Source organism: Thermobia domestica, chromosome 3 (genome assembly GCF_964235325.1).
Source record: "Thermobia domestica chromosome 3, izTheDome1.hap1.1, whole genome shotgun sequence".
Taxonomy (NCBI): Eukaryota; Metazoa; Arthropoda; class Insecta; order Zygentoma; family Lepismatidae; genus Thermobia; species Thermobia domestica.
Window position 1 is genome coordinate 39,080,628 of NC_137456.1, and position 14,813 is coordinate 39,095,440.

At 33.3% G+C, this 14,813-nt stretch overlaps 1 protein-coding gene across 3 annotated transcripts in view; it reads left to right on the top strand.

Annotated features, from left to right (window-relative positions):
• The window catches only part of LOC145680307 (uncharacterized), a 47,175-nt gene extending 34,990 nt beyond the window's left edge, over nucleotides 1–12,185 (top strand). For all 3 annotated transcript variants that reach the window (XM_081750672.1, XM_081750673.1, XM_081750674.1), the window contains exon 7: nucleotides 2,325–12,185. In XM_081750672.1, the coding sequence (XP_081606798.1) occupies nucleotides 2,325–2,512 (188 nt within the window). In that variant the 3' untranslated portion in view covers nucleotides 2,513–12,185. The remainder of the gene's footprint in view (nucleotides 1–2,324) is intronic.
• Nucleotides 12,186–14,813: the final 2,628 nt, after the last annotated feature.

Consider the following 14,813-nt stretch of genomic DNA (forward strand, 5'->3'; position numbering starts at 1 on the left):
CGATCAGAAAGTACATTTACAAAGCCTGTAGTGAAACGAGTATATTATTATTTCATACAACCAATATAGCAAACAGATAGTACATTCATTAAGTTTATTTTTCGACATAGTCTCTATATCGGTTGAGGCACTTGTCGCATCATGGGATGAGTTTAAAGATTTCCTCCTGGTAAAAATCCTGTCCTTGCTTGTTCAACCAAGTTGTCACCAAATGTTTTACCTCCTCATCTGAAGCGAAACAACGGCCTCCTTCGCCATCAGATGCCATAACGTGATCCTCCTGTTGTCCTGAATCAGCTCCTCCACGCGAGCTGTGTTCAAATCTCTTTATGCCGTGTTGGGTCGGCCACTGCGCTCCTCGTCGGTGACGTTTTCTCTACCAGCCGCAAACTTTCAACACCATTCTATTATATGCTGACGAGATATTACAATCTCTCCGTAAACCTTTACCAGCTGCCGGTGAATTTCAGTTGCTGTTACATGTTTCGCCCACAGAAATTCGAGTAAATGAGCGGATTTCTTCGCGAGACTTGTTTTCCATACGTGTCGCCATCTGTGTTTACGTACAACTAGGGCCATAGGTGGCGGGTGGGTGAAATTGCACAGTTGCCAACTCCATGTATTAAAAGTACCGCACACTCTTCCTTTCTCTATTACAGACGAAACTCCAGAAATATCGCCTTGTATAGTTTCTTATCCTTCCTCGTACTTAATATATTTACATAAAATACTATAGTATTGTAGTTTAGTGTAATTAATAAGAATATGTGCGTAAATAATTGTTGTTTTATGTATTATGTGTACGCATGCATGAAAGAGTGATTGTAATCGCGACTGTGCATATGTGTCAGTCTTTTGCATCCCCTTGGAATCGGCATTTTGCCCTCCCCTTGGAAAAAATAAAGTGCTGCAGGCGTCCGTAGAGACGAGAGAAAAAAATACACTCTGCTTGTTAATTAGTGAGGAGTAAGTATTGTCTGAAGACAAAGAACTTTATGCGACTTTTTCAATTATACTAATTCAGAATAATCTCCAATTACGATACTTTCTTTTATATACCATGATGTGTTGTAGAGTTGAAAAACTCGGTTTTTGAACGCGATTTTCCTTCATCTTTGCTGCCACAACACATTCCAGGATCTCAGATGGTTCCTTTCTAAGCCAAAAGTTTTATTTTTATTTTATCTTATGTATTTTATTTTAAAGAAATATCTGTGGGGATAAGGAACATACAAATCAGTTTCGAAGCCACTGATGAAGCAGAAGTCACTTGGTTTTCTGTAAGAGTTCTATTCCTGATAAGACGGGTGCAAAAGCATTAAATTACTTTCTTTGTAATTTTGTCGATTCATGGTGATGCTCTTAGGAACATATCTTAGTAAGTCACTCCAACAGCATGTATATCTAACGAGAACAAGATTTATCCTCCAACGTATTTTTATCTTCTTGAAATTTTGAAAACAAGTCAAATATGTATCCACGGCGCAAACAACTGTCAGCGTAAGTATTGTTCATGACTTTATACACTCCTGGAACAACTTTTCCTGATTTACTGGAAAATTGCATTACAGCTTAAGACAAAGTTTGTAATCCGCTCTACTCATGCGTTTCTTCAACGCATGGCATTGTAAAAATAATGAGTCAGCCATCTCGAAAGGAAAACTTTTATTGCAGAACAAAACGGAAGCATCCAAACTATAAATACTTACATGATTATCGCTTTAATTGAAAGATTTGTTACAGGCAGAATACTTAACGAAAACACTTGTAAAATAGAGTGGTTTCATAGCGTGACTTGAAAAGTTCTGTTCCGAAATACCATGTCGACATTTGAGGATCACTGATTTCCAATTCTTTAAAGCTCGGGCATACTTTATATACATATAATTTCAGAACGTTTCATTTATATCTCCAAAATGTTCCTAACTATACTGTCGCAACATTTGTGTACGAAGTAAGGTGGTACACCGGTTAGAAATCGCTGCCTTGAACTTTGGAATGAAATCATCCATTGTATATATAAAACTTTCCACTTCAGTATTTATCTGCTAGAACTGAGAAAACTCTAGTCAGGGCAACCACTTGTTGGATTCGAAGGCGGAGACTCCCGAATACGAGCAAGAATTTTACCATTCGTTCACATTTACTCCATTTTAATATGAAATGTTACAGAAAATAACTTGGAAGAATCCTGTTCGATATAGTATTACCGTAGTGCAGAATACATTTGATATATATAAAATACTTTATCATATTCTCGTTTATAGACCTAATTTTATGATATCAGTGATTATTTTATTGTTAACATGTCTACTCTTTTGCAGTGCTTATTGCCGATCTGAATAAAGACGGATCACAGGAGCTGATCTCTTACCTTAGCACTTACCGTCAAAAAGAGATTTCAACAACTGTTCCGTCAATGGTAGCCAAATGGCAGTTGGAATCTAGAGTTAAAGTGATACACTTGGAAGAGGAACTTCCAAAGCTTTATGAAGCTGTAACTCGCCAGTGAAATCTCTGTCAAATATATTAATGGAAGCAAAAGAAGTATGAATGTATTATTGGAATCTCGAGGTAAATGTGTGGTAATAAAAACTAAGAGGTTCCGAAGACAACCACATATTGAGATGCTAATAAGCGTTTCATCTTTACCAAGCGTGATTTATATTTAAGCGATTACTATTTTGAGTGCTGACTAATACATATTTTTAGATGTAAGACTTGGCCTTTATACTTGTTCATTAGGTGTGTACTTTGTAATTTATATTCCAGTTCGAAAATTTTCTTCCAGAATTTGCTCTTAGCATTATTTATGTAGTAAGCAATTTTGAAATTAATACAGAAAAATATGCAGTTCTCCAGTTCATGCCTGTTTTATAATTTTAATGTTGAACGTAATAATTAATCGTAGACGTCATCATGTCTTTGACTTTTTGATATGATACAAAATTTCGACAAGTCGAGATTAGAGAGAAATTGAAAAAATCTCCTGTTTACCTGCAGCTGATGTGATAAATAATATAAAAATAACTTAACGGTGTGCCGTTTTTGTGGTATATATTTTTATGTGTATGGATGGGTGTGTGTTTTTATTGCATGCTCTAGGTATCTTTTTGGTTTTAGCTCCACTTAATTACCTTGCCAACATACTAACATTTGATAAGTGTGAGATTTCATTTTCGATTATATGTGTAACGTCAGCAAGGCTGCAGTTGAATATTCCTATAAGATATACATGTGAATGAGTGTGTACGAAAGTATTTGTGCAAGTGAATTTGTGTGATTGTATTCGGCATCATATACAAAAGATTTTTTAACAAGTTTGTTCAATGAGTTATGTGTAGCAGAAAGCCATTTTCCATATTAGTCTCCATTATTTTTTGTTTTTGTGTAGATTGTAATGTCGTATTTACTCATATATAACTTGTATACAAACAAATAAACAAAAAAGTTAACCAGAAAAAAAAATGTTTGTTATACGAGATAATTCTCATAGCTACACAAAACACACGCTGTTTCACAGTCACTGAGTTTAACACACAAATATCAACAGACGATGAAACAAGGTATTGGTGCAGGTTTCGTAGGTGATCGCCTCGAACAATTCCGTCTTGGTTTATATATGGCCAGCAACCAAATAAAACCACTTCTTGAACCTGAATTATAATACCCATTATATGGGGATACATTTTTTAAAGCTTTTCTCTACCGAAAACCGAGTACGTGTTATAAATGTGTAAATACGGTATTTTTTTTAATACGAACGTTAAACAACGAGAATATTTAGTGAAGTAAGCGTCTAAGTAGCAAGTATGACAGTTTTACTTCCAAATTGAACGGGAAAGAACAAAGCTAGGTACAAGATTTTTTTAAGCTACTGACCTAATTAAAGTCTATACAACCGTACAAATATCTCATTTCGTTTTGAGTTTAATATAAGTACAGGTAACAGGGTTTGTAAAACTAGTAGGGACCGCGGTGACTCAATGGTAGACTGTTCATCTCAGATCCTTTGTTCGATCCCAGCTTGCACCAAGTAAGCCTTATGGTGGACAGTACACCATGTGTGTGGGTTTTCTCGGTTTCTCATATTTCCTCCCACTTTCTTCATAGCACCATTTTCCTTCATTTCTAATGATCACCGTCTCCGTTAGCCTAACCGGCATAATCGTGGGACGTAAAACTTGAAAGATTTCATGTCATTTTTTGTAAAAGTAGTAGTTCTACTCGCAAACTAAAGTTTTTCCATACAGAATTATAGGATCTCAGTTCTTATCTTCCTTTCCACGTCTAACGTTAATAGAAACACAATTTTTGTAATACATATAACATCGTCCCAGCTTATTGTGACTTTATTCTCCAAGTACAGTTACGAAAAGTTACAGAAAGAATAGGAATACTAATCAGATTGTTCCTTTAAAGAAGCAGATATGTAAATAGATTTTACTCTACCATTCTCCGAATCATCATTATAACGTAACGAGAAAAATTAAAATCAATCTTCTGCTTTCCCATATTTTTCCTCTTGTGTGGTCAAATTTTCTAATGAATCTTCATAAAGCCCTATAGAGGAGTTCTTCCCCTGTTAGACCTTTCTTTTTGAGGTCGTTATTAACTATATCCAGGGGTAAAAGTGAGGAGGAACGCAGGGGACGTCGTTCACCCACTTCCGGAAAATATGTATGGCGTCCCTCCACTACCTAAACAATTACAATAGGCAAAGATAGGCACGGGGGACGGCGTGATATCATCCGTCCCCCTTAACTTTTCAGGTCCACTTTCACCCTTGACCATATCCATCCATTTCCTACTTGGTCTCCCTCTATCACTCTTCCCATCCACTGACCACATAATCGTTTGGAAAAATTACAAATGTATATAATCAGTAATAATAGTAATAATAATAATTTCGTGTTTTTGCATCCATGATGTATTCAAATGGAGTTCTTAATAAGGTGTGATGTGTTGCGTGCCTTGGTGATTGCTACTTGTAGATTTTTAAAGTGAGAAGGAGTATCTTAGTTAGAGTCAAACTTCCTTCTGAATCTGCTTGATGAACACTAGAAATAAGGAAAAGAAGCTTTCTGCATTAAGGCTGTGACAGATAAAGATGATTGGGTAATTCTCGACAATAGTTTGACAAGTAGAGTGATTTTCCGATCTTGACAACAAGATGGAAAATTATGTGTGGTGTGTTAGACAAGAGTGGTTGGTAATATTAGATTTACCCCTTATTTTTATTCAGTAAAGCAATTCGAAATGGATATGTTTGTATGTATGACCCACACTCTATAATTATTCTTCATCATTAACTGTACAATTTTGTATATATATATATATACAGGGCCGGATCCAGGATTCTCTGAGAGAAATGCACCAATAACTACCAGTACATTTGAATTAAATCTGAGTTTTTTAAATGCCTTTAGGCATCTGTGATGTGAATGCGGAATTCCTTTGGAAATGCCAAGTGTTTGCTGTCGATGAATTCTTTGCTTCAACCTTCAGAAAATTGACTTAAACTACTGATTTTGCAAAAATCACTGCTAGCTTCTAACTTTAGGTAGTGCATATTTACAACGAAGTGGGGGGGGGGAGTGCACGTGCACTTTTGCACCTCCCTAAATCCGGTCATATATATAATTAGAGATTCGGCTCTCCAACCAAAATATCATTCACTAATCTCAGTCGCTTTACCATGGAAATGTTTCTGTTAATAATAAATACCACTTAAATTTTCTGGTTTCATATATAAGTGGAAACACATTCAGCTTTAGTATCCTGGAAAAGAAAATCTTTTAAACTCAGAGCTGTATAATACATTTTGTAAGTCAGTAAGCTGTCAACTGTTCTTTTCTCATTTAATATTCTATACCCACGAAGTAGTTCAGTTTTCTTTATGTATGAATTACGAACTAATTTTATATTAATTAATTAAAATTAGTTTGCCGATTAAAGGAACACTGAATGTTCTTTCTTTTTGAATTTGATATAAAATAAATGAGTCAAGATACACTTCACTTAATTTTGAAAATAAACTAATCCCTTGTAATTGGCTTCTTTTTGTTCGATGCAGTAACCACATGTCTGACTAGAAATTTGTTTTTTTGTCTATATTCCGTGGAGAATGTGTTTGTTTGTGTTTGTGTTATGGTCTATCGTGGTGGCGTAATCATTGTGTTGAAGTTTAATTATAAAAATGTGTTGCTGTTACTAAACGAACGGACTATTCCTTTGTGGTGACGTTTATACCAGCCTTCATCATTCCTATTTTTTGTACCTTTAAACTGAAGTGCATTTTCTCCATTTGTTGTTACGCATTTGTCTGTGAATGAGAGTGAAATATTCCTTTCGACTTATGACGTGTTTCAAGTGCATTTCCTTTGTGTTATCAGTTTTCCTTTAAGAGATAGCATCTCTAATCTAGCATTTCAATTCCAGTAAATAGACTTCGTTAAGTTTATGTTTTGTCAGGTGTGATATCGTGTTTTAGTTTCCTTTTTATGCATCATCAGTGGTCTGCACGGAAATTAGACTGAAATTACAGTTGATAAAACAGTAGTGACTCTCCATCCCAACCCTGCTATATCGTTTCGTACTTTCCTTCTCAATATTTGTAGTGTTCAATTGTATTTGTCATGTATATTTAGAAGTCTGAATATGAATATAAAAATGAAATTTTTCTGTAATCTTTCGGTGCACGTTAACTACTGGTGGGAATACAAAATTTACTAGTGATTCTGGTTCCATTTGAATAATTGAACCCGTCCTTCATAACCTCGGAGTTGTATAAGGATCTAATGATAGGACAAAGCATAGTTTATAAAATATTTGCCATTTCGTGATACATTGTGTTTTATATTAATGAAAGTCATTTCATCAAGAGAGAGATGCTAATTGAAAGTAAACAGTGGAATGGGTGAAGACTTAGTTACTTTGATAGTCAGCTACAAAGATTAGCTTAAATGTAATTTGTTCTTGATACGCAAGTTAAGTTTACTTTAAAACAGAGTAAATTACACGGACTTTCATTCCGGCATTATTAAAGCTGTTAAATGAAGAACTTCGCAATTAATATCAAAGAAAATTATTTTACCATGAGCTTTACAAAGTATATGTCATATTTTTCCAAAACCTTTATGTTGATATTATATGTAAATGTAGCATGTGTTTGTTTATTTTTGTCTGTTTGAGTGATGTGTGTATGAATTTTGAATTGCTTGAATATTAAAATAAATTGATCTTTTAAATTGAGAGTATTGTGGTATTTTAAAAGAGTGTTTTGTGATTATAGTTAATACATATTATATATACTTATAAGTAATCTTTTGCATGTCTAGTTGGGGTGTTTATAGTTGAGGGGCATATTGCTATATGTTCTAGTCATAAATTCAGGAATAATATTGTTTCCACTCTGTATTTTTAGTTGAGTATTTTACTCTGTATTGCGTAAAAAATCTTGCAACTGTAGCCAAAGATGTGAGAATAGTCACTCCACTAGATAACAGTACAAATATGACTGTGTGTGGTAGCACAAAAAATTAAACTTGTGTTTAATACAAAGGCAAATTTTATATAGGCTTTAACTTACCACTGAATATTTATAGTCACGATAAAAGAAGATTGATAAGAAAGTACCTACCGAGTACTTATTTATTTATTTCTCTTATAAATATATATTTTCAAAGTATTAACAATGCTGGCGTATTGTTCTTCTATACATCACTTTTGAAGTTCAGTGTGTATTTTAGTATTTAACTTAAATATTGAGAGTACTGAAGATAATTTTGTAACAGCTGAGGACTACAGTGGTATTTATACTGCTGGAAAAAAAAAAAAAAAAACTATAATTGTCCATTTGATTTTCTATGATAGTTAATACAAAATAAGTAACGTAACAATCACGCAATATATATTGCTTATGTAAATATTAAAATAATAGTATACTTACCAATGTGTACGTAACTCTCAGCAGAGGTCTTCGTGTTATATTTTGACAGTGTAATAATTTTGAAATGTACACAAGAAATTATTTTGTATTTTTTCCTTAATTAAATGCTTCTCGGAGCTTGAAGATGTCCCGTCGAATTATTAAGAGAAAGATTTGAGAGAAATATCAATGTATTTTCAAAGCTTTTGTTTTAGTTATTGTTGTGTAGTATTCTATCATAAGTTAGAATACATCCTAGAAAAAATATCAACTTTAGTATTTTTCATTGTATTTTAAATTTATTTTCACTTTTTTTTTCAAAATACATACAGTAATAATAATAAAACATAGCATTATTAAGCAATTTATTCACCATAACGTGTGTCATTACAGTTATACAATTTTATTTTAAAATCGGCGGTTCAAGATTACAGATCCCATCACCACTATCTCCCTTTTTGCTTTCCTTATCGTGATTCACTCACGGCAAAGAGTGAATCGAGACGACTATAGTTCTGCGTTGCGGATTCATTCCCAGCCTTTTTTGTCATTTAATACCTCTTAAATAAATTTAATTAGTACTGTTTTACACCACCTAATTCCTTGTAATATCACTAATACTATAAATAATTTGTGGAAGAATAATAAGCACGAAAATTAGTTGATTGTATCTTTTAAAATTTACAATGCAAAATAATCTTTTTCGTGCCTTTTTCTCCAGCTGCTGTACAATTTATAAATTCTTTATTACCTAAATTATCCTGATTTAAGTACATTTCATGATGGATGTAGACGATACTACGCTAATTTTGTAACAACCCTCCCTGCCGGTCTAGTAGCTAGCACGCTTGGCTTGGGTGCGGGGTTCTGGGTTTAACTTTCGGTCGGTGAACCTCGAAGAGCTCATTATGGTGGTTCGGATTCCACCTTAAACTGTAGGTGGAATCCGAATTCAGAAGGGACGCTACACTCTCCAATAGAACCAACCAACCTAGATAATATTGTAACAATTATATCTGTTGTAGATAGAATCATGAAGGTAGTTCCTTGTATAAATCATTCTTGAACGCGATAGATGGAGTGCAAGTGATCCGGCCAGTATGTAATATAAACTGGAATAAGTTTATTGGGATTAGCAACAGAGTTAAAGTAGGTTCTAAGGAAAGCCAGAATGTAATTGGTAGATGACATGGAAGGTGAGACGAGAAACGGTGTTATAGAACATTATCTTGAGACGCCAGTTTTAAAATACACAACTTTTAACTCGTGAAGAAAGTGCTCAACAAAACTTCTTGAAATCGCTTTTATATTTATATCATTTTCGTAAATATTTAAAAACAATAATAGTAATAATTGATATATAAAATTGATATATAAACTGTAAAATAATAATCCTATCAAACTTAAGGAAATGATCTTTATTTATCTTCTTATAGTATTTAAGAAGTATGAACTTATGCTCTAAATAGGAAAGGCCAATCTTAAAAGGACTGCGAAGGTAACAATAATAGAAAGTTTTAAGAACATAGCCAGACTAATTATATAGAGATTCATTAAATGGTTGGTTGAAATAACGATGTTCACGCAGTCTTTATCAAGATTTTTAGTCGACTATTTTAAAATATTTAATGTATGTTGCCAACTGAATAAGAGTATCGGATATGTTATATCTTCAGTCACTTTATTTTAGTAATTACTATATTGATTTCTTAAAACACAAAGTAGTTTTATCCTGTTATTTTATGACAAAGTGGAGCAAAACAGAAGTGGTCATACTAAGAACGAAATTATGGTTAATATCGTATATCCGAGTAACACGAATGTTGATCTAATAATATAGTTTATTATATATTTATTTTTGTCGTGTAGAGTAAAAATTGTTTAGATCTCTCTCATTCAATCGGTAACATGAGGTATATTTATAAAAACATTTTAAATAGAAATGGAAAATGTCCATTGTAGCCAATCCAAAAGAGTAATTATAACAACGTATCTTTCTATCTTGTGGAAGCACAATGAGTCGTAGTAATAAGTATACCAATAACAATATTAGGAATCTAGTGTGTGTTCCAGAAATCACTGTTAGGTTTAGTGATATCTGAAATAGTTGTCCAAAGAAATTTTTAAAAAATGACACTGTAGATTTATTTACCAACGCCTACGAGAAAGGCAGTGTGAACATAGGAATAGCCAATAAAAGGCATTTTGTTTTCTGAAGTTTCAGTTTGCGTGCATATTAAGAATAATTTGTATGTGCTATCATTATCCCAACGTTAAATGAACTCAATATTCGCATTTATCGTGCCTTCCTTTCACTGATAACAGACATATTAGACCATAGTGCAGGAATTGTTTAAACCTCGTCTGTTTGACTGTGGTACAGTGTTCACCTCTGGTACATGGGGTCCCTGGTTCGATCCCAGCTCGCGCCACATAAAATTTGTGATGGACAAATACCGTATGCGTGGGTTTTCTCGGGGTTCTCCCGTTTCCTCCCACTTTCTCATTCCACCATTTCATTCATCTCTTATCACTGTCTCCTTTAGTCTACCCAACATAACCGTGAGACGTAAAACTCAAAGAATTAATTTCATATTTCGTTTGTTTGACCATAGAAGGTCATATATAGTGTCTGTGAGGTATGTAAAGTAAATTTTGCACTCTATTTTATGAATATATAATAGCTTTATTTTCATAAACAGAAAAGATAGTCATTCATAATAGGATGAAGAAACATATGACTCAGGAGTATATCTTGAATTTATGGTGGCTAGTGTTGTGTCATGAGTTGCTCGGAGTTTCTCCATTTCTTTGCATATTACCACTCTGACCAGTCCTTTTAATAATAATTCACTTACATTAATTTTCTGTCTGCTGTAACCTTTGACATCATGTGAGACATTAGAGATTTCATTTCATTTCGAATTGGATGAATAATCTTGAATTACTCGTGTATTGCATGATGCGTATAAAGCTATTTGGAAGATTATTTCAGAATTTACGAGACCTGACCTGGGTTTTTGGGACATCCAATATAAGCATATGCAATAGAATCAAATAAAGATGTACTTTTTCCTTTCTGTTATATCATATAAAATTTGTTTGTTGTTAAATATGTTGCGTTAGCCATTCTAATTATGTGGTACTCTTTACCTACATGCATGGGCGTCCGCAGGAATTTTCGTAGGAAATTTGCAAAGTTTGTAATCCTTTTATTATTATTAAAACAAAATAGAATTATGTGCTTTTGGCAGCTCAGCTTCGGATAGGGGAAGGGAAAGAAGTTACTCAAACTGATTTCAGTTATATTATCCCGCTATTCATGGCAGTTTGCAGCAACAACATAAATGCTTTTGTAATTTCTTGACCACGTAGTATCATGTAATAGATGTTTTTGCAGCAGAAATTGTAAACGTAAAGGAATAAAGAAAAATATTGGTTGTGCCCGGAAACTTAATTGAAATTATGAATTCACTCGAAATCCGGGAGAGGCTTTGAATTCCTTGCGGACTTCCATGGCCGTATGGTACCCTAGAGATCTGATTATTTTAAATTATGTAATGTACTTTAAGTATTAGTAGGCAGAGCATAATGATGGGATAACAGAGAAGAATATAGCCGCAGAATTGCAGTGGTTGCTCACTACGCGAGAGATTTGAGTTCGTGCCGGTCTAGAATTAATTTATATATGTATATACGATTCTTGATATTATATTTAAAAACGAAAAAATTTCTATATGCTCTGTAGATTGCGACTTCTAGAACACACAGTGTTTTCTTTGTGTTAATTTTCATGTCGTTCTTATTTCTCAGTAGAAAGTTATTTGTGTTATTTAACCTTAGTGGTCTCAGATAACCTGAGATTAAAGCAATCTCCTAACGTAATACTACAGTTTTGGTGTATTTTTCGTATAATGTCACAAATTGTAGAGTATTAACAACCAAAAGAGTCAGTGTCATGCATTCATGAACTAGAACTCTGTATTTAGCATAAATGTAATTTATGATGTCCCACTGGAGAATTTTAAGAAGACGAGCTTAGTTGCACTATCAAGCTTTATTGGATATAATTGTATTCTTTTGGTAATTAAGAAGTTTTAAACCAAAAATGTAACTTTATATAGTTTTTCATGTTCTTACCAGTGAAAGCTTATAAAAGAAATGATAAAATGTATGTGAGTCATACTGCAATAACAAAATTCTCTCCTGTGTATGTATATTGTTTTGTGTGAATTATATTGAAAAATATAAAATAGCAGAATCCAGTTTATTTCGGTACATAGCGTGCAACTATAGTTTAGCATATTTTCCTTTGAACTACGTAGTAGTATTCAAAAAGTGGACAATGATATTTTTTTTTAAACTAGATCCAACTATTTTTAATTGATAACTATGAAACACTCAAGACACACACTACACAAATGTAAAAAGATGTACCGTGTTGGTATCAAACATAACGCAGCAGTATCTTCCATTATTCCAAGTGATACTGATCAATAGTACCACAAAATACTAAAAAATACTGGTAAAACTGGTGCCCACGAGCATGTTGGGATAAAAGCACAGGTATAATTTCGCTATTGAATACGATTCAGAATTCGTATTAGTCTGTTTTTATAGTTTAGTAACATTCTACTGAGATATAAAAATGTATATTGACATAAGTTCATTTAGTATGATTTATCTCGCATTGACGTTAAAATATAAAAATCATTCCGCATGTGTTAATGTTTCAAAACTTTCTTTCAAAAGTATTTTCCACTTTTTAAAAATTTATTCATTTTATTTATTTATGTATTTATTTCCTATTTGTCCCAACATAGAAAGATACCGACAGGCATTTTTTTTCTTTCTCATTTCATAGTATCTGACAATAATACCGTATTTTAAAAGTTCGCGATATAATTCGGAACTATGAGTGAGAAATATTATGGTAAAATAATTTTCTACGTTAAAAATATAATAGTACATTCTATGGTAAAAACACAGTGTTACTACGCGTTCGATACAATATTGAGCAAAACTAGAATGAACTATAACAATGTGCTGTATACATAAAAGCTTCGCTCATTCGATGTGACATTTCAAATACTCTGGGTGTTATCTGTATCTATCGAATGATGACAGAACTTATCTGTCGCTACATATACTGTCATCAATCTTTGGTACAGATTATAGTAAATTCCTATACAAAAATTTATGGAAGAGATGACCAAAATTTGTGAGTAGAGTAACTGAAGGCTCGGGTGCAAACAAAAGTCTGCTTTGCACTTATTATGTGATCCTTTCTATAGATGAGATGATAAAATCAATTAAAAAAAAAAAAAAAAACTATTGCGGTTACAGTAAAGCTTATCTCGATCCGCTCACGGAATACCCGTGTTCGATTCCCGGCGGGAGCTCATGTGGTTCGGATTCCACGTTAATCATAGGTCCACGTTTCACATAGACTCGCTGCTGAAAGGGGCGCTAAACTAAAATCAACTCGTTTCGCTCACGTGACTTTTATATTCAGTGAGAGCGCAGTTAGTGTAGTTACTAGATAATATTCAGTTTTTCATGCTTCCAGCACTTCGAAAAGGTACAAAATATTTCATCCAATGTGTGTGATTTCAGTTCTTATTTCAGTGAAAATGGGTTTGGTTGATCCTTCCTCTAAGCCGTTGAAATTTTGTTACCTGCGTGCGATATGTTGAATAACAATTCGGTACTTCTAGCAATTTGCAGTGATTCGTTCTCAGTAGCTATAAAGGAGTGGAATTTGTAGTTTTTAACAAAAACTATGTCCACAATTCTCTGCCAAGACATGGGTATTAATCGTTGTTAGGAAAACTTATGGTTTTTACTAATGATTCAATAATTGTAGTGAAAAATCACAAGATATAAAGAAATGAGTTAGTTAATGTAAATATAAATATATCATTATATGCACAGATAACTAGTTGCTATTTTCTTACAACGCTTTGATGTCAGTTCACCTTTATCATCCTTGCTGCTCTTGTGCTTAATCAGTGTTTCAAATTTAAAAGAATACAAAAACGCAGCATAATTATATACACAAAAGTCTTATAAGATGTTACATAATATTGAATTTACTGGTGTTTTGAACCATCGATGTCATTTCTGTCTGTTGATAAACTAAATGTTGTAAATATTGTTTGAACCACAGAATTATTCTAGTAGGAAATTTAATATTGAAAAGCTTAGAACATGTAGGAAATTATAACAAGTATTGAATGTAGCAAAGGGAATGAAATTTTTGGTATGAATTTGTGATAGTTTTTTAAGAAGTAATAAATAAAGTTTTATTGAAAACCAAATTAATTTTTTCCTTGGTGTTTATTATATTCTTCATAAATAAAGATACACTGTACTTAGAGAGTACCAAATGATCATGGACTGAGAATGACGAACTTAAGGAGGTTGAAAATAATAATAACTTTGGTAGAGTGAAATATGTGTCCTGTGTTTTGAAAAAGGAAAATTAAAGGAATAGTTGAAGGGAACATTAAGGTCGTAGCTGGCAACTCAAAATTATCTTCACATTCTTTATTAAAGAAGTTTCAAGCCAATATTTTCTTCATGGTAACTTGCTTCTTGGATACAATTACATACGTTAGTATATGGGGAGACCTTTTGATTGATTGATTGATTGATTTTAGTTTAGCGTCCCTTTCAGCAGCGAGGCTATATGAGACGTGGACCTACTGATTAACGTGGAATCCGAACCACATGAGCTCCCGCCGGGAATCGATATGGGGAGACCTCCCCGCTAGTCTGGTGGATATGGTCGCAGATTTGATTCCCGCTGAGAGAGCACAAAAAATTAATTTAACAATCATTGACTTTCGTTGATCATCTGTCTCCTTTAGCCTAAATGGGG